The sequence below is a fragment of the Acanthisitta chloris genome, unplaced genomic scaffold (genome assembly GCF_000695815.1).
Source record: "Acanthisitta chloris isolate BGI_N310 unplaced genomic scaffold, ASM69581v1 scaffold4174, whole genome shotgun sequence".
Lineage (NCBI taxonomy): Eukaryota > Metazoa > Chordata > Aves > Passeriformes > Acanthisittidae > Acanthisitta > Acanthisitta chloris.
The window spans coordinates 6,018-25,131 of NW_008670826.1; the positions used below are offsets into that span (position 1 = coordinate 6,018).

General features: G+C 38.5%; 1 protein-coding gene across 1 annotated transcript in view; it reads right to left on the reverse strand.

The window, feature by feature from the left end:
• Positions 1–19,114, reverse strand: part of LOC103801404 (fibrillin-2-like) — a gene marked incomplete at its 3' end in the record, with an annotated part of 45,079 nt that overhangs the window by 5,302 nt on the left and 20,663 nt on the right. The window contains exons 10-12 of the mRNA XM_009073818.1: positions 16,143–16,295; positions 15,385–15,510; positions 12,524–12,649 (exon numbers count right to left, since the gene is read on the reverse strand). Of these exons, the coding sequence (XP_009072066.1) occupies positions 12,524–12,649; positions 15,385–15,510; positions 16,143–16,295 (405 nt within the window). The remainder of the gene's footprint in view (positions 1–12,523; positions 12,650–15,384; positions 15,511–16,142; positions 16,296–19,114) is intronic.

The window sequence follows — 19,114 nt, forward strand, 5'->3', positions numbered from 1 at the left end:
AGTCTTTAGCTAACAGTCAAGACTTGGGTTAACATAACAAGACCAAAGACAAAACCTGGACAGTCAGTAGCTGGGTCAGCCTTTAAGCCAGTCATGGAGCAGGCATGTTCCTGGTCATTGCATGTCTCAAGTTCAGGGAGAGGCAATATAGGTTCTTTAGTGGCTCTCTTATGCCACAGTCAGCTTGCTGCCCATATGATGATGTCTCCACTCTATGTTATCAAAATGTAAATGAGTTCATTGTCTTGTTCACTGGAAGTTTCTTGAGCTCAATATTATTTCTTTTTCATAGCCAGCTTTACAGGATGGAAAAGATCAAACTAGTGTCTCAAAAATGATTTAAACTCTACAAATTAGCAGGTGCGTTTCCTCACACCAGCTGCATCTACATACTTCTGCCAAAGTCTGCTTGTCTTATCTTTGTCAGGCTATGAGTTAATTTCCTTTGTTTTACATATTCTCTCTTGCCCAGACAAAAATCTTTGGTCAAGGAGTTATTATCCAACATCAAAGCATTCTTTCTGTTGCTAGCATCTCTTTGATTCTGACTTGAGGAAGAATATATGCATACTACAGGCAGATGGCAGCGCACTTATGGTGCACTGTATGAATTCTGTGAATCTAGAGTAAAACATGCATAAAAAGCATGTATTCAGTGTGTGTTTCAAAAAGCACAAATGGCAGTATCCATAAGGTATGAGCAACTCCCAAAATAGCAATGCAACACTTGCACCACCAACAGATGTATTTCAAAAACAATCCCATTTTCTTCTCTGCAAGTGTGGCCTCAATATTGCAAACACCACTCGTGTGCAAGCAAAATAAATGCAAAATAAGTCAATATTTTTGGTGAATGCTTTTAAGTGTGGGACTAACACTCTCATTTGCAGAAGGTTTGAGCCTGAGTTTGAGCGTAAATGTCATGACTTGCATTCTGACTGTAATTTGAGTCAGTCATTTTTTCTCTGTCCAGGAAAGTTCACAGAAAGAGACAAATGGCTCATATCTGTGCTCAATTTCTACAGGTAATATGAATGCAAATGGGTCAAGACACCTGGTTCTTCAGCCTCGAGGCTGAGCAGACTGAGAGAAGGAACAAGAGAAAGGGACTGAAATCTTCTGTCCACAAACTGAGCAAAGAACATGCATCAGACAAACACTCTGGTCTAGTGGGAGGTGTCCCTGCCCAGGGCAGGGGGTTGGGACTAGGTGATCTCTAAGGTCCATTACAAACCCTTAACATACTATGAAATACTATGAAATTCTCCATAAAAGATCAATCTAATGTGCAGCGTCATACATGACTGGAGTCCACAAGACAGTAAAAACCAAAGATAAAACCGAATAGAAACAAACACATTGGAGAAATAGATTATAAAATTAACAGCCATGTGACATTAATCTTTTCTTGTTTTAATATTGTTGTCATGTGTTTTCACTTAAATGTTTTGTGCCATTTATAAGTTCAATAACTTTAATCACCATCACAAAAGAAAAACTCTTATAATGTGGGACTGATTCTGGTCCTGACAAGAAATAAATTTGAAGGCACAGAAAAACTCATCAGAATTTGACATTACCTTATTTTGATCATTCATGTGAGGAATACAAGAGATTCCCAAAACATAATACGGTTTTACCCCTTCATTTATATTTTGGTATATGCTTTTTGTATCTGATGGTACAGCTATGCTTTACAGGAGCAATCTGCTAAAAAAAATTGACACATTCAATATACAAGTCTTTCACTAGAGTGGTAATGGGAAAAAAAATCAACCTAAGATTTAAAATGGCATACATTTGACAAGGGCATTTGTAAGATTTTCATACAGTGAACTATCTATAAGCTCCAACCCCTTACTCACTTTTCAATAACACAATCTGCCCTCCTCTCATTGCTACCAATTCCAATGAGAATTTTGCCCAGGTGGAAAAGGATATAACTAAGCTCTAACAGTAAAAATCTGTATATCTTGCAAATCTGTCTGACCCTTCTGTCCTAACTCATCCTATTCTCACTTGTAGCACCAACAAATTGTTCCCAATATGATTTTGGCAAACATGAAAAATGAATTATTAGGATCACAGTATGTAGGTGGCTCCTATTCTTCACTTTCTATCTGACTGTTCAAGTGAGTTTTTTGTCTACATTTTATATTATTTATCACTACTATCCCATCCAAATGGGTCCTCACACTGTAAATGATCCAGTGGAAAGCGTTGGCAAAGTAAATCCAGAACATTGTTATAATTATGTCCTTAGTGAACTTGTGGCAACTTTGAATGTGAGAACACAACAAGACTAAAAATAAGTGTTACAAAAAACGGTTAGTGTGGTCATATCAAGAAATGAGCACAATGTAAAAACAGAACAACAATAATGAGCTTCACCAGACTGTGATGCTGGAAGGAAATCTAAAAGAAGGCTAAGCACAAAAGTAACATTCACTTAAAAGGACATAGTAAGGCAAAGACAAATTCCATCACTAAATAGAAACTTGAGTCTTTGCACTCATTTTCCTATCTGCAGAAAATCTTGGCAAGGCAAGAAAGATGAATGAAAAACACCACACAAATACATCTTAGAATAAAAAGAACATTTAAAATTAACATCACCCACTTATTAATGATACTCCGATCCAGTTTGGCTCATGTATCCTACACTGACTTCAATTATGCTACACAAATAACATGAAACAATTGCAGCTTATGAATACCTGAGAAGTACAGATGGCTGCAATCCTTTGAGTTTTCTTGGAAAGGCAAGAAAAAAAAAACATTAATGAATGGCTTTCAAAGATAACGCCATTGACATCTTGCAGACAACTGTTGCTGCTAACTCCAATAAAATCTCTGTAGTGCTCTGCTTGTTTTCAATAGAATCCTCAAAGGATGATAATATGTATATATATATACATGTAGAGTACGTATGGACATAGAAAACCAAGACAATAGCCATGAGTCTGCTCCAGAGGCATGGATCCTGACAAAGTCAGACCTGTCTTACTCACCTTTATCAGGTTCCTACAAAAGAGGCAAAGTATGAAATTGTGCTATAAAGCAAAATACGTTGACATTTCTTTACAGCTAGGAATGTCAGTCTTCATAGTTTATGAAGAACATCCTGATCCTTAGAAGCCATGTACTTTCGCATCACTATTTGAGTTGATGTTCCTCCAGTTTTACTTGCTTTCTTGTCTCAGGTTTCAAAGAAGCCAAAGAACTGAGTGGCCATTTCTGCTTTACAATTTCTACACTACCAGACTAGTTAACTATAGCTTTACTCTTATTCTCATCCCCCAAAGGACAAAATAACTTCTATTAATGACAAGATATCCCCACTCTCTCCCACCAATCAATACCTGCATTTCACCACTTCAACCATAGTTTGAACATCCTGATTAATTATATTTCTCTCAGTTTGTTCCTGCTCCCATGGAAGCAACCAAATTACTATGTGTTTTTTGGCAAACAAAAAGCTAGACATATAGTCTGTTATCATGAGGAATTTGCCCAAATACATTATTTTCTTGCTAAATCAATTAATATGATCAATGTTTTTTGAGCTAGTAAAGAAAAAGGGAAAATAACAGCCGGAAATACTCACCAATACAAATCAGTCCTGTAGAGTCCAACTTGCTTCCAGAAGAACATTCACAACTGAAAGATCCAAGATTGTTCCTGCAGGCACCATTGACACATGGACTGCTTTCACATTCATTTATATCTATAATCCAGAAACAAAAGACACTATTAGAACTACAATGTGCTTCTGGGAAGGATTATATAGTATAAATGCTGTTGTGGACCATGAGGTGCCAAGATGGCCTTTGCTCCTCTCAGCAGGACATTCAAAAGGCATAGGGATAGGCAGGTAGCATGTATCTGCACGTGTTTTGAAAGTGTTAATTAAATGGCTCTTTACTACAAGGACAGTAATTTCCAACCACGTGGACCATAAAGTTTTCCAGCATCAATTACAACCACCCCCTGAGAAAACAAAACTCTCTTTTCACATAATGCGATGCCTTCCCAGCCACATCATGCAGTGCACTAACAAAGCCCTTATTGTTTCTGTCATTTACAGCTCCACGAGGCCTTGGAAGAATTAAGAAAACCCTGTCAGAAGCAAAATGCTGGCTGTGGTTCGCTAGTTATGGAAAGTGTTCAAGAAACAGGAGTTATAACTGGAATACTGTAAATGGTACTTCTCTCTAGCCCATAACTGCTTCTGTTTATTACCCCTGTGAGTTTTTTAAACCTGCTCACTTGTAAGAATAGGATCCCTGCAGACAGTATTATATTCTGGGTTTTTTTTACAAGTGTTATCAGTTTAAACATTAAAGCAATACCAGCAAATTCTTTCCAAGAACAAATGCAGATGCATAGCCAGCATTTCTTCCTGAATTCAACAGATTTCATTTCTTGATTTAGGTTATGAATTAAGCCATACATCCTAATTCAACCAGACAGTTCCCTTTGGCAGGCCAGAAACAAAAAATGTTTAGTGCTTGCTTATGTTTGTTAGCGGTGCTTGAGGAATAATGTAATATCTATAAACAGCCTAATTTAAATTAATTATAAATTAATGCAGGATCCAGCTAAGCACTAGAAACATAAACAGCATAAAGAGATAATTTTCAGACAAACTAAAATATCTTCCTCACTTTTTTAGAAGTCACATACTATTTGCTACTTGATACCTTAGGATTAATCAAGCTTTCATTCTACCAGAGATGTATTCTTTCAAGATCTTCTTGCATCACAGGAAAGAATAGGCATTTAAAATACTTCCCAAATTATGTATATGAAAGGAAAAAAGAAAGATGGAAAATGCCCAGAAATCAGTAAACTCAGAAAACTGTGATGTCTCTCTTCATGCCAAAAGCAAGCACTCAAATTAAAAGCCAGTTTCACAGACCCTTTACTTAATGGATTTATCTACAAAGAGCAAATAGACTTGTCCTTGAATGCCAGCAAGTTTTGGAACAATGACAGACCTTTGTGTTTGTGAAGTCTACTCTTAAATGGTAGACTACTCATTTTACAGATTAATCATACACAGATGCAGGGATATAAAATCTAAGAAGCTTTATCAGATCAAGACAATGTGCTACACAAACACATTACACAGCTTCCATTGCTGGCTGTACCTGGAAAACTGCACTGGCAGTGCCCATGCAGGTAAGCCCCACCCTCCAATGAGCTGGTAGCCCCGCAGGGCATTAGGCAGAGCTTCCACATTTCTCTGCAAGCAGCCTGCTTCGACACAGTTGGATGTGTTGTCTCAGTTTGGATCCTGAGTCTGTCTACTGTGTAGAGTGCAGCACAGTGTATGAGCAGGCAGGGCCAGGACAGGTCTGGCACAGCTCCCTTATTGACTTGGTGTGCTGGGTGATCAAGTGCAGAGGTAATCAAGTAGATCTAGAAAGGCAGTTAATTCTGACACAATAAGCTCCAAGTCCCTCTACATCCAAGATGGCAACCTGGGATTAAACAATATAAGCTTGGCAAAACAGGGAAGCTGGAGAGGGACTCTTGGTTAGGAACTGCAGTGACAGGACAAGGAGTAATGGGGATAAATTGAAAGCGGGAAATTTAGATTAGATAGTAGGCAGAAGCTTTTCCCTGTGAGGGTGGTGAGACACTTGCACAGATTGCCCAGGGAGGCTGTGGCTGCCCCAACCCTGGCAGTGTTCACAGTCAGGTTGGATGAGCCTTGAGCAACCTGCTCTGGTGGGAGGTGTCCCTGCACAGAGCAGAGGTTGGGGCTGGATGACCTCTGAGCTCCATTCCAATCCCTGGACATTCTATGATTCTGTTAATCTGGAAGCCTCACCAACCATGATCTGTTCTGCAGCCCTTTTCCTCCCTGTAAATATAGTTCATATTCTGTTAGCTGAGATTTTATTACCCAGGATATGCTCCCTTCATCTCTTGCTTCCCACTCTCTCCCCATCCAGCAACACCGAGTAGTGGAGAGTAGCCTCTGCCACTTTTGCAGAGAAACCAAGTGGTTCATACAATCAGGAACAAATCACACTGACACAAAGAAGTCATCTTAAATACAAATCTGAATAGAAATGCTCTTGGAGAAAAATACACTTTTGTTTCCTTTCTATCTGTCACCTAGTTTTCAGCAGTTTGGCTAGCTTTAAAAAAGTGATACAAAATTGAAAAGACAGAAGAAATTAACAAAACTGAAGTGATTTATAGTTTCTCTCTGTCAAAGGAATCAAACTATCAGTGCCTCCTAAAGTCCAAGAACAAAGAGACATCCAATGAAGCTGAACAGTAGCAAACCAAATAAAGAAATGGTTTACTATACACCAGGTAGAGAAATTGGAAACTCTTGCTCTACAATGCTGGAAGATTGCATTAATCAACAGCAGTCTGGAAATGTTCCTGGAAGATAAAGGTAAAGATCCTACTTCTGGTGTCAGAAGTCCCAGGACCAGAAGAGTTGGGGATTCAGAGTCCTGTATGCTTCTCTGTTGTGAGTCAGTGATCTTGGATGAGTTTCTGCATTTATGTCTTTGTGTTTATGCATATACAATTCTCTGTCCAGTCAGTGCAAGTGCTTTTCCCTGGTTTTACTAGGATGTAGCTTCAGAGAAGTTCCCATAAGGGACTGGGCATAATCTGTGAAGGCTGCTGAAGGTATTTAAAGCAGGTGCTTTTCATGTGCAGTGTCACATGGTTTTAACAGCTGGCAGTCTGACCACACACAGGTTTGTACATACACAACCAATGTGCAAGATAAAACCCTGTAATAAGCAACAGTTGACACTTGTGTAATACCAGGTTATCATGCCTATCTTTACTTCTCCCTGATACCTAGCAAGTTAGATGTTCAATCGATTTTATTCTAAGAGAAGATATCTTGTATTTCAGGTTTTCAGAGTTAACAAGAAACCCAAATGTGACAAAATATAGTTGAGAGCCAAACCTGGAAGGCAATGTCCCCAAAGCTACAACCAAAGAAGTTAGTAAGTGGAGATGGAGGGGCCAAAGCAAATAGAGTTCAACACCTTTGAAGAGTAAAGGCAGCTCTCTTGGCTTCGCGGGCCATGTCATTCATTCTCTGTCCAAAGACAGTGAAAGGAGACAAAAAGACTCAAACTGAACAGATGGGCGAGCAAAAATGGGGAACAGAAGAAAGGTGATACATCATTGCCAGAGCTAACCACATGCTAGACTGGGAGAAGTTTTAAGCTGAAGTCAGACAATCTAGTCTAAATCCAAGTCTGCATCAAACACGTTCCTTGACAAAATAGCTGACTCCTCCTGCCAGGCTGCTGATGTCCATGAAGGACTCTCCCCTTTCATCCCTCCTTCTCCTTTGTCTCCCAGTCTCAGTTTCAGCTCTTCTCAAGGGCCAGTGCCAGCCCCTCACTGATCTCACAGACAAACAGACAGTTTCCACTTTCTGGGACAGGAATGGTTGAAGTTTGTCACCAATACCAGGAGAGAGGGAAGATGTATGATGGAATCTGACTGCTCCTCACTTCACTTTGCCCTGATGCAGGTGAAGGAATACTCATTCCATTTCTCTCTATGCAGTAGAAAGAGGATTAGGGCACATATATCTGGCAGCATTAACTTCTGGATGCTCCTAAAACTATCTTGTGACTATGGTCTAGGCCTCTTACCCCACGAAAAACCATTTTGCAGCTTTCTACATTTCAGATACTTCAGCACTATGCAAAATAAGTAAAAAAAAAAAAGGAAATAAAAAGGAAACCAAATGATTTGGGGCGCTTACAGGTTTATAATAGTGCATTGACTACTCTGCAAACCCACCATTCAGGAAAAAAAATGTTAAAAGATGAATGCATTTAGAGCACTGCTGAATCAGGCAAAAAGTATCATAAGCACAATGTAAACAAACTCCCTACACCTTCTTATAATAATATTAATCAGTAGTTTTAAAAAGAGTGAGCAAGAAACCAACTTGATTTTAATACTGGTTTGAATTTTCAAATAAAACCAACTATGTATGAAAATATTTATTGAGGTGCTTTGTAAAAAAGTATTTTTTCTCCTAAGTGAAGTGAGTGTACATTGTAAATGTCAGGGAGACAAAAATTGAAACAGTCCACTGAACATTCCTGGAAATGAACTTCAAAGCACATCTGGTTTACATTTAACAAGTTATGTCACTGGAAACACAAACTAAACCACAGAGCTTGTTGTAAAAATCTCAACTTTCACAGACTCTCGAGCCCTAAACAATTCTCCCACTCCTCACAACAAACTGATAAAAAAATCTCAATTCAACTATAAACATAAATAGTGAAGGATTTTGTTGTTTCTTCACAGCTGCTGCTGAGAGCTATATTAAAAATATGCTAGTGAGTAGTAAGCATCAGAGCATTTTCAGAGCACAACACAGAGCTCCTGACTACAGGAGGTTTTTACAACTAGCAAACTTGTAACTCCAAACCAAATTATGTAGTGTTCCCTTGAAAATGGAATTTGGGCAGAAAGAGAACAATTTATTCCTCTACTGCCAACCAAACATTACTACTGCCTACTCAACACTAGTAAAAATGCTACACACTTAATAGGCAGTTTTACACAACCCCCCTCCTGGCTAGCTCTTTAACCTCACCTCCTACATTCAAACATGTAGATGAGATTCAAGAGGAAGATGATGGAACCTTCACAACCTGTGTATATAAGTTAATGTAGATAACAATATTGAATGAAACTGAAAATCCCTCAGATTCAGAATTAAAGTGAAAAGTATTTTAGGGTGACCACACTAAACTATATTTAGAAAGGAAGTATCTTACAAATCTGAAATTTTAATTAATGATCTGTTGTTTGTTGGGTTGGTTTTTTCTTCCCAAATGAAAAAAGGGATTTGTTTTCCTCTATTAAAAATGTCTATTGGTTTAAATACTATTTCTGTATCCATGCGCAATCACAGCCTCATTGCTCAGAGTTCAGTAAACATACAATGATGACAAAATGCAGCCAAGAGAAGCACAGTCACTGTTATTCTATATATGAAGATGGCAACATATCCTTCTTTTTAGTAACAAGCTAAATCTGACAGCTACCAGGAAAAAGAGATGAGACAGGATCTATCCTCTTTTATTACCCTTTGGAATGTAAGATAGTACTTTTTCATTAGTCTTTGCAGGAGCCACAGTACAAATATTGCAAGCATGTACAGATGCATGGTTTTTTATGAATATCTAAAAAAAGATTGAAAAAAGCAAAACAAAAACAAATGGATTACTTAAAATCTCACCAAACCCAAAAAATATAAACCCAAACAGCCTAACATAATGAGACTGAATGATCAACTCAGCAAATATTCCTTCACAGTAGTACAGATTTCAATTTAGATAACCACCTGCATATATAAGTTGTGTATTTTCTACATCACAATCTGGTTAGCTCAAGTTGAGAAATATCTCAGTTCCTGTATTACTTACTAGATGCCTGCCAGAGGCATTATTAAAGTGTTAGCTTGAGTAAATCATACTAATTCTTTATTCAAGTTTTTAGAATTGATAACGTAGGGAATGCACCTAAATCCCTTACACAAAGCCTAGAAATGGTCACATTCCATAGCTAAATACTCTGAGACACCATTAAGAAGGCACATGCCTGAATTTCTGCTAGTATCCTCCCTTCATATACTTTCCTGTAAATTCAACTGTAACTCTTCTCCTGTTCTGTGGCTTTGCAGTCAATATCACCTGGCAGTGCTATCTGAGGATCCATCCTTTTCTTAATGGACTATTAACTCAAAAGAATTATTAAATTCGTTTCCACTCCAGAGTAACTCTCCCTCATACTCTTCTCCACTTATACCCTGGTCACAAAAATCCTAAAATGAGAAGCTTCCACATTCAGTTCATTATACCATGATCCCAAACCTCTTCTACACAAGAGAAAACACACTGCAGTGATGATAAGGATGTCTAATAGACAGAAACGATTTTCTTAAAGCTGTGGTGGTTCTGTGGTGGCTCTTTGCAACCTTGAAACCATTTTTTCTTGCTGTTTTTGCTGTCAAATCCTTATTTTGAGTCTTTGTATTAGTATTACTGTTATTACTACCATTAAAAAATAAATCTACATGTTCTGTTTGAAAATCTAGATACGCAATATTTCAACAGTAGTGACTATGTTGCTTGCATTCTGGCATCTCATTCATCCACCTTTTGGTCAGTGTTATGCTCCAGTGTTGATGATGCTCTGATGCATTTCCACCTTGGCAATGAACCCTTTACCACACTACTTCAGTTTTTCTGTCTAGGAGATGCCTTAATAAACATGTATATTAAGGGCATTTTAGTTTCACAGATAGAAATTTTTCAATACACAAATACTAATCACAAAGACAGATCCTGAAAGATAAAACCCTGAACACTGTGGATAGAGAATCGGCATTGAGACAACTTAGCACCCAAAGCACCATAAATCCATGGGAAAACCCTTGCTCTGAAAATGTGCTACCAATTTGGATGGGAAGCTCACCCCATGAGCTGCAGTGGGCTCTGACAGCCCAGAAAGCCAATGGAATCCTGGGCTGCATCCACAGGAGTGTGTCCAGCAGGTCAAAAGAGGTGATTCTTCCCCTCTACTCGGCTCTCATCAGACCCTCACCTGGAATACTGCACACAGTTCTGGTGTCCTCAACATAAGAAGGACAGGGAACTGTTGGAGCAAGTCTAGGGGAGGCCACAAAGTTGCTAAGAGGACTGGAGCATCTTCCCTGTGAGGACAGGCTGAGGGAGTTGGGGCTGCTCAGCCTGGAGAAGAGAAGGTTGTGTGGAGACCTCAGAGCAACTTTTCAATCTCTGAAGGGCCTACAAGGAGCCAGAGAGGGACTCTGTGTTAGGAACTGCAGTGATAGGACAAGGGGTAATGGGTTCAAACTGAAGGAGGGGAAGTCTAGGCTGGATGTGAGAGCAAACTTTTTCCCTGTGAGGATCTGTCCCAGGTTGCCCAGGGAGGCTGTGGCTGCCCCAACCCTGGTGGTGTTCAAGGCCAGGTTGGATAAGACCTTGAGCAACCTGCTCTGGTGAGGAGGTGTCCCTGCCCAGGGCAGGGGTTGGGACTAGATGATCTGTGAGGTCCATTCCAGCTCCTAAATTCTATGATTCTTTCAATTTGTAACACAAAGAAAGAGCAGAACTTTTAATTTTTAAAAGTGACCTCTGAACCTCACATGCATTAAAATATAAAGGAATGTGATTTCTTTTGTATAGAAGAGGAGAAGATGTGAATGACTTGATACTGCCAGAATTTAAACCACTTCCACTTTCCTTGCTATATATTTGTTTAGCTGTATGACTGTAACTTCTCTCTGATCAGTAACGACAAGCAACTGAGGACAATAATGTCTTCCACCACTTCAGAAAAATCTGGATTATTACACTGGTTCACATAATAGGTATTCCACAACAAAGGATTATAGCTTCCCCATCACTAACTGAAATGCAAGGCTATTTGCTATAAAAACTTGCTAATAGTAACAAATACTGAGATTTATAGATCATGGGGAAAAAATAATGGAAAAGACCAGTAAAACTCCACTACCCTGAAGGTTAAATAAAAGTTGGCACATAAGCCAATGCATCCATCTTGACTTCTTTTAGTAAAGTCTTGATTTTTTCTTTTGTAATTAAAATTTCTCATTAGTTTCTGCTATGCAACATTTTTGTTGTTCTGATATCTGTGTGAATTATCAATATCGAATCATAGAATCACAGAATTTAAGGGTTGGAATGGACCTTACAGGCCATCTAGTCCCCACACCCTGCCATGGGCAGGGAAACCTCCTCACCATATCAGGTTGCTCAAGGCTCATCCAGTCTGGCCTTGAACACTACCAGGGTTGGGGCAGATACAGCCTCCCTGGGCAACCTGGGACAGGGTCTCACCAACCTTAAGACAGCAATATAAGACAACAATTTTGATTATACTGTAAAAATAATGGACAATTTTAGTATTACTAGGCAATAATACACAGATCCTGGAACACGTCATAGATAACAGAATTTGATCTAGGATTAACTATCGCCACAGGCCGAAAGGAGAAAAGAAAGAAGAGACTGTGATCAAAGTAGATGCATTTGCCTGAATGGCAGACCAGGTGTTCCTGCTACATGATCAAAGACAGGCATGTATTCCCTCTTATTGTGGTTAAAAAGTGTTTTATCTAAGGAAAGGAAAATATTTTCACATAAAAATGAACTGATTAGAATCACAGAATCATAGAATTTTAGAGGTTGGAATAGACCTAGAGATCATCCAGCCCCAACCCTCTACCATGGGCAGGGACACCTCCCAACAGACCAGGTTGTTCCAGGCTTTATCCAACCTGGCTTTGATCGCTTTGAAAGACATTCAGTAGCAATACCCAACACACTAAAAACACATCGGAGAAATTACAAGAGGAATGTGAAGATTTATGCAATATCTTAGTTCTTTTCCTCTGACTCTTAGCTCCAATATTATACAGTAAATAAATTAACACAGCTGGCAGGTTTGTCACCTTCACATGTGTCTGTCTCCATGCTGAACATGAAACCCTTTGGACAAGTGCAGCTGTAACTCCCAGGGGTGTTGCGGCAGAGCCCGTTGTCACACAGCAACCCGTTCATGGAACACTCATCAATGTCTGCAAGAGATGAGTCAGGCAATGAGCACAAATGTCCCAAGATGCCTTCACCTCCACGAGTAGCCCCTGTTGATTTCTGTAGCAGCCATTAGGTTGTGGATATGCAGTTTTCCAATTCAGTGGCCAAGCAAGGAAAAATGACAGTTCTCTAATTAGTTTTCAGAATCTTATTACAAAAAATCTGCGTTCTGCTTTTAAAGTATTTTCACCAGCAGGCTCTAAAAAGAGTTCGTGGTTAGCTTTAAAGAGATAATTATCTTTTCCTGCAATGACCATGGGATCTTTGACAGTTTTAGGACCATACCCTATAAATTCATGAAGGTCCATTTCCTTTGAAACCAGTATTTTAAGTATTTCTCTTTAAACACACAAACAGTAGAGTGCTAACTACTGTTCTAATCCTGGTTTATAGGCAAAAACTGGTTTTGTTATCCATGAAGTGGATTAAAATCTATACTGTTCAGTTCATGTATGACTGGAGGTAAACTTTCCTTTTAATGCCCATCACATGCCACAAATACCTAAGCACATAGAAAAATAGTGACAGGATAAGCCACAATAAATCTGACACTCTATCCTTAGGGGTGTCTATACTTAGGGGTGTCTCCTCTCTCTGAACTGCTTGACTTTCCTAGATTTTTTAGGGGGTTTAAAAATAAAGAAGAAAAAACAAGAATGCAATATAATTACAATCTGGATGCTTTTGGTTTCCCAACTACTTTTCCAAGCTATGCTTATGAATTCTTTTAGGATTCAAACAAGAAAGTCTAAATTTCCCCAGATGATGAATCCGAGAATTAAGTTTGGCAGGTGTAAAACAATTGCTCTTCTAAATTAACCTGTCCTTAATCTAACTTTCAGCTAAGGAATGGAGGATGGATTTGGAAATTGACATTTTCAAGAGCAATTTTGGTCTCATTGTCATACAAACCTTTAACCCAAACTGTGAAGTCTGATGAATGTATTATTTCCTTAGACTCTCACAAAATAACTTCCAAATCTGGATTGTAATCTACTGTGGTATGCACTGTAAAAACACACAGTAATGCAGCCATTGCTCTAAACCCACTTAAGCCTGACAAAAATATTGTCTGCACTCTAACTGCTAACAATTTTTATTTCCTGCCAGCTCATAATCTGTATCATTAATTAAAGCATTTTAACCTTTTATCTGAGCACTCATACTTCAATTCTTGTATGCAAAAACTACCTAAGAATAAACTCATCCTCACAGTCAGTATGATGTATTTTCATTTAGTTAAACAGAAATATAGCTATGCTATCATTTATATAATTTCAAGTGTAACTAGATGAATAAAATACCTTGACATAAAATGCACTTGGAAAATAAACATTATGTGAAGCATTTAAAAAAACCACAACAATAACACCAACAGTTTGCTGCTGCAGAGTCTTTCCTGCCAAAAGGTCATATTTAAGGCCTTTGGAAGTAATTTAAATTACTTAGGAAGTAACTTTCAGAATAAAATAAAATTCCTCAAATCAAGCAGGTAGAAAGAAACACTTTTCTTACATTCTTTGCTTTGCATCACCAGATAAGAATGTTTGATATGAAAATTGTGCCACAGCTGTATAGTCCAGGTTTTCCCTACCAAAAATGGTGAGGTTTTGTTGACCACAAAGAGCAGTGACAGGTCAGTAAATCACTAGGTGCAGAGAGCAGTAATTCCCCAAAATAAGCACACTACATCAGGACTACACTTAAGACTTTCTAATGGTTTCAGAGAGATTCTCATTAGCTTTTAATACAAATAAACTTCAGTTTTCTGTTTAAAATCACAAGGCTGTAATAGGACTATAATATTATTGGACAATGCACTTGTGATATAATACTTTTTTTTTTTTTGGATGCAAGAATTCCCAAAAGAAAAAAACAAACCATTGGATTTCATGCATGACCATGAATAATAAAATTAACTACAGAGTGAAATGTATGTCACAGGTATTTTCTTGTCAAGTATTTCTAAACATTTTCAGAAAATCTACCTAGATACTTTAACAAGAACCTGGTATAAACCCAAACCACACTACAAATGGCGATTCCAGGTTTCTGAAGTGAGTCATTCCTGCATACTGGTGACCTGAAATTCCAAAAAATAACGTATCTGTTACATTTGAGCCCACCTTGCAGTGATAATTTATGGAAGCCCAAGAGTGTATCACTGCTTCCTTCATGAGTTTAAGCTTTCAGAAATCAGAGGACTAAGCGTGCAGCAATTCTGCTGTACTTGTGTAACTCAGGAATATAATGAACCATTGCACTCTGTAGAGACATAGGCCACCCATTATCATTCATTATGCTAATGACAGACATCTGTCACATTTTATTATGCAAAAAAATGACCTTCAGCTCTTGACAATTTACCTTCCAGCTTTGAAAGGAACATATTTTAGGTGGTCTTGACAAATGTCATACATTTAAAAGTAATGCAAACTGATCCTTGCTCTTGAGAAAGTTAATTCCTAACCTGCAATGGTATCTCCAGTTTACACTTCCCAAACAGTAATACTCTTCTACCAAATAACAGAAAAACAGACCAGTAAGAGTAACAACTACACAGTGATTGAGAAAAGCATTTTCATACAGACCCTTTGCATTTTAATTGTAGCTTTAAAAAGTGAAAGTCTTGCACTCTAAATTCTGTCAAGTCAAATTAGCATCAATACAGTGATAAATTATTTGACAGTAATAAAAACAACAACAAACAACTTACCCACACAGTTCCTTCCAGAAGGGTCAGGTTCATAGCCACTGTTGCAGTTACAGCGATAGCTGCCACGCAAGTTCTCACAAATCCCATTAGAGCAAATATCAGGATCCAAAGCACACTCATTGATATCTGTATTAACACAACACAGAAGATAATCAGATACTGAAAGGTTATGAAAAACCCCATCCTGTGATAGATGTGGACAACATCTGACTACATGGATGTTGAGTACATTGTTGTACCCATTCAGGGGACAGCAGAGGTATAGCCAAAAGGCTGAAAGAAGTGATTATTCCTCTCTATTTGACACTAGTGAGGCTGAACCTGAAATATTGTGCCCAGTTTTGGGCCACTTCATGAGGTTCACATGGGTACACTTCTCAAGCCTCCTAATATACCTATAGAAGCCTGTCATATTGATTGCACTCCTTGCCAAACTCAACTCCAATGTGCCCCAGCTTTCCTCACCCCATGGCTGTCCTGTATTCTTCCCTGTGTTCTCCCCTGATTTCACTGGCTATGCATTTCCTTCTTGTACTTCACTTTGATCAGCAGTCCCTTACTTAGCTACACTTGTCTTCTGCCTTCCCTGCCTGATGTGGGAAATTAGAGCTCTTCTGATCTCAGGAAAATGTCCTTAATGAGCTGCCTGCTCTGCTCTGCAACTTTATCCCTGAGGGCAGTTTCCCGGCAGAGCCTATCCACTAATGCCTTAAACAACTGAAACTTCACTCTCTTAAAATTCAGGGTGCTGTCTTTACTCTTCACCTGGCCCATATCCCTCAAGATCATGAGTTCCACCAGGGCATGACCACTGCAGTCCAGGCTGCCATCAGTCTTGATATCACTAATTAGTTCATCAGTATTGATAAGCATTAGGTCCACTAACACTTCCCCTCTAGTTAAACTATCACCTGGATTAAGAAATTATCCTCAATGTACTCCAAGAGTCTCCTGGACTATACAGAGCTTGATGTGCTGCTTTCCCAGAAGATGTCAATGTGATTGAAGTCCTCTAGCAGGATTAGTGCCTGATATATAAGAAAGGGCTGAGGGAACTGTTCAACTAACAAGAGAGAATATCAAAGGGACATCTAACAGCAGCTCTCTGATCTTAATAGATGGTTACAAAGCAGACAGAGCCAGACTCTTCTTTGAGGGACACAATGACAGGGCAAGAGATAACTGTTACAATAGATTATGGGGCAAATTTAAGCTACACACCAGGAAAGCAATTCTTCACCACGAAAGTGGTTAAGCACTAGAGCAAGTTGCCCAGGGAGGCTATGGGAACTCCATCCTTGGAGATTTTCCAAACTCCAATATGAAAGGCATTGAGAGATCTGATGCAATTTTGACGTTATCCCTGCTCTGAGCAGTAGGTAAGAGATGACCACCAGGTATCATTTCCAACCCAAATCAACTGGGAACTACATATTTGTGAGAATAACTCGATGCAAACTATCTAACCTGTGCATTCAGTGCCTGTGGTTTAGGGATCTAGGTAAGAAGTTATAAATTATTAGGTGACACAAATACTTTTCCTAATACAGGACTAATGCATAGGTTAGCACCACAGCATACTCAGCCTTATAGGAACTTGTAGGAAAGCTAAATTTTTTCTCAGATGGACAGACTAGGATGATGAATGAGAGATATTCTCTGAATTTACAGTCCCATATAGAATTTCTGCTGCAGTTGGAAAATTCCAAAATATTCCTATGAACTATAAGAACAGGAACAGACTAATTGTAATATTTTTTGCCTCTGAGGAAAAGAAGGTTTTTCAATATTAAGTTCTTTCTTTCCATGCAGTTAGCCCATTACTTCAAATAGTTCCCTTTCCAAGCCCTGGAAAGAACAGTAGTGGTGTTGGCCTACCTGTGACTTCATAAAGAGCTTGTTTTATACTTGTGGTGCTCAACTTTTTATAAAGGACATTTCCTCTCTAATCATAGTGCTGTTTACATAATGATTTACATACATTCGGATATGCATTTGGAAAAATCATGCTATCCCTGGATTCAACTCAATGCTATGAGACATCTGAAAATTTCATAAGAATTTAACATAATACTACTTCAGATTGATGTTTTCTTTGGAGCAAAACGTATTCTGTAGCTTACTAAATGTGTTTGTAACTTAGGAAAAAAGCCACACAATTTTACAACTGTCACTCTCCTTATCAAATTAATAACTTCAGAAGGTTCAGCCTTTCCTGCTACTTCTTATATTGAACCAAAATGCAAAGTCTCTGTCCTTGCCTATGCCCAGTTTTTTCCCACATGAAGACTGAATGAATGGAGTAGGGATGTGGAAATCCACTGCAGTTTATCCACTAAAAGACAAATCAAACCTCTACAACAAGAGCTTCACTGATGGAGTTAATTCCTACTCGTTCTTGATAATGAGAATGCATCAGGAACACAACGGAATTTCTATCAGGGATTGAATGTGGTATCACTATTCCACCACTTTAGGAAATCAAGCTGGCAAACAAATTGGTATAAGCAGTGATAGGAGTAGCAACATGAAAACTGGCTGCAATGCTGCTATACAAGGTGTACAGAGAATACAGAGTATCCTCTAGAAACCTAAACAAAGGACTCTGGTTGAGACATGAACCCCTGAGAGATTATAGTAATTTTAATGCAGTTGGTAGAGAACACAATTGGGTTTATTTTTTAGTGAGAAATTGTATTTTCCATGTATAAAAAAGAATTACAACCTCGCTACAAGACTATATGCAAAGTCTCATGGTAGGATGTCGCTTGTATAACAATATTATAGAACACTGACATTAGTTCTCCATGACTTAGTGATTATCCCATGGGCCTTGTATAATTCACTGAAAAGTAAACTGAGTGAATTTATAAACTCTATGGATTTCATGTTACTTGTAAGCTTGTAATATGCAAGGCAATGAAGAAAAAGCTATGCAGATACTTACAGTACTGGATAGAAACAGGATTTCTTTTATTCTAGTCCTAAAAGTTATGTAGACTGTTATAAAATATAGTGATGAGACTGTCTCATTCTCTTCCTGCTAAATGGAACAGGAGCTTTAGTGCTGACAAGGATAAAAGCTAAACAAAAGAAATGTCTGGAAATATTAAATGTCCAATATCTGCTTTAATTTGGCTGCAATTTTAATAACTAATCAGACAAATACATTGCCATAAAACATAACACTGTGTTTCCCCATTCCTTCTTCAATCAACTCTACTCACCTAGCAGCTGCAGCAGGTATTATCCCTAGTTCAGGCCTGGATCAGCTATTCTCTTCTTAACTCTCTGCCTCTGTTCTACCAGAAGAAGGAGCCAGAACTTTACCGCTCCCAGTACTAAATGCAAGTGGTCACTTTCAGGACTGTTTTTCAAATGGATATGTTTTAGTAAGTTTCCTTCCTACTCTGGACCCACCAGAGAAACAATCCACCCATGGAAACAGTCCCTGAGTGAACACTGGATCTGGAGTGAAAAACTACTCTAATACTGTCCCAGCTGTCTGAAAATCAACTGCAAATGCAAGCGACTTCTGGAATTCCCCAAAGGAGGGGGAGGTCTCTTATGCCTACTCTAAAACAAATAAACTACAGGTCAAAACTTTTAAACAAATTACTTTTTTCTTTACAGGGTCAGGCAAAACTCACTTTTGTAGGGAATTAATTCCAGTTTTTTCTTTAGACAACATTTTAATACTGTACCTTGAGAATGAAAATACTAAAATCAA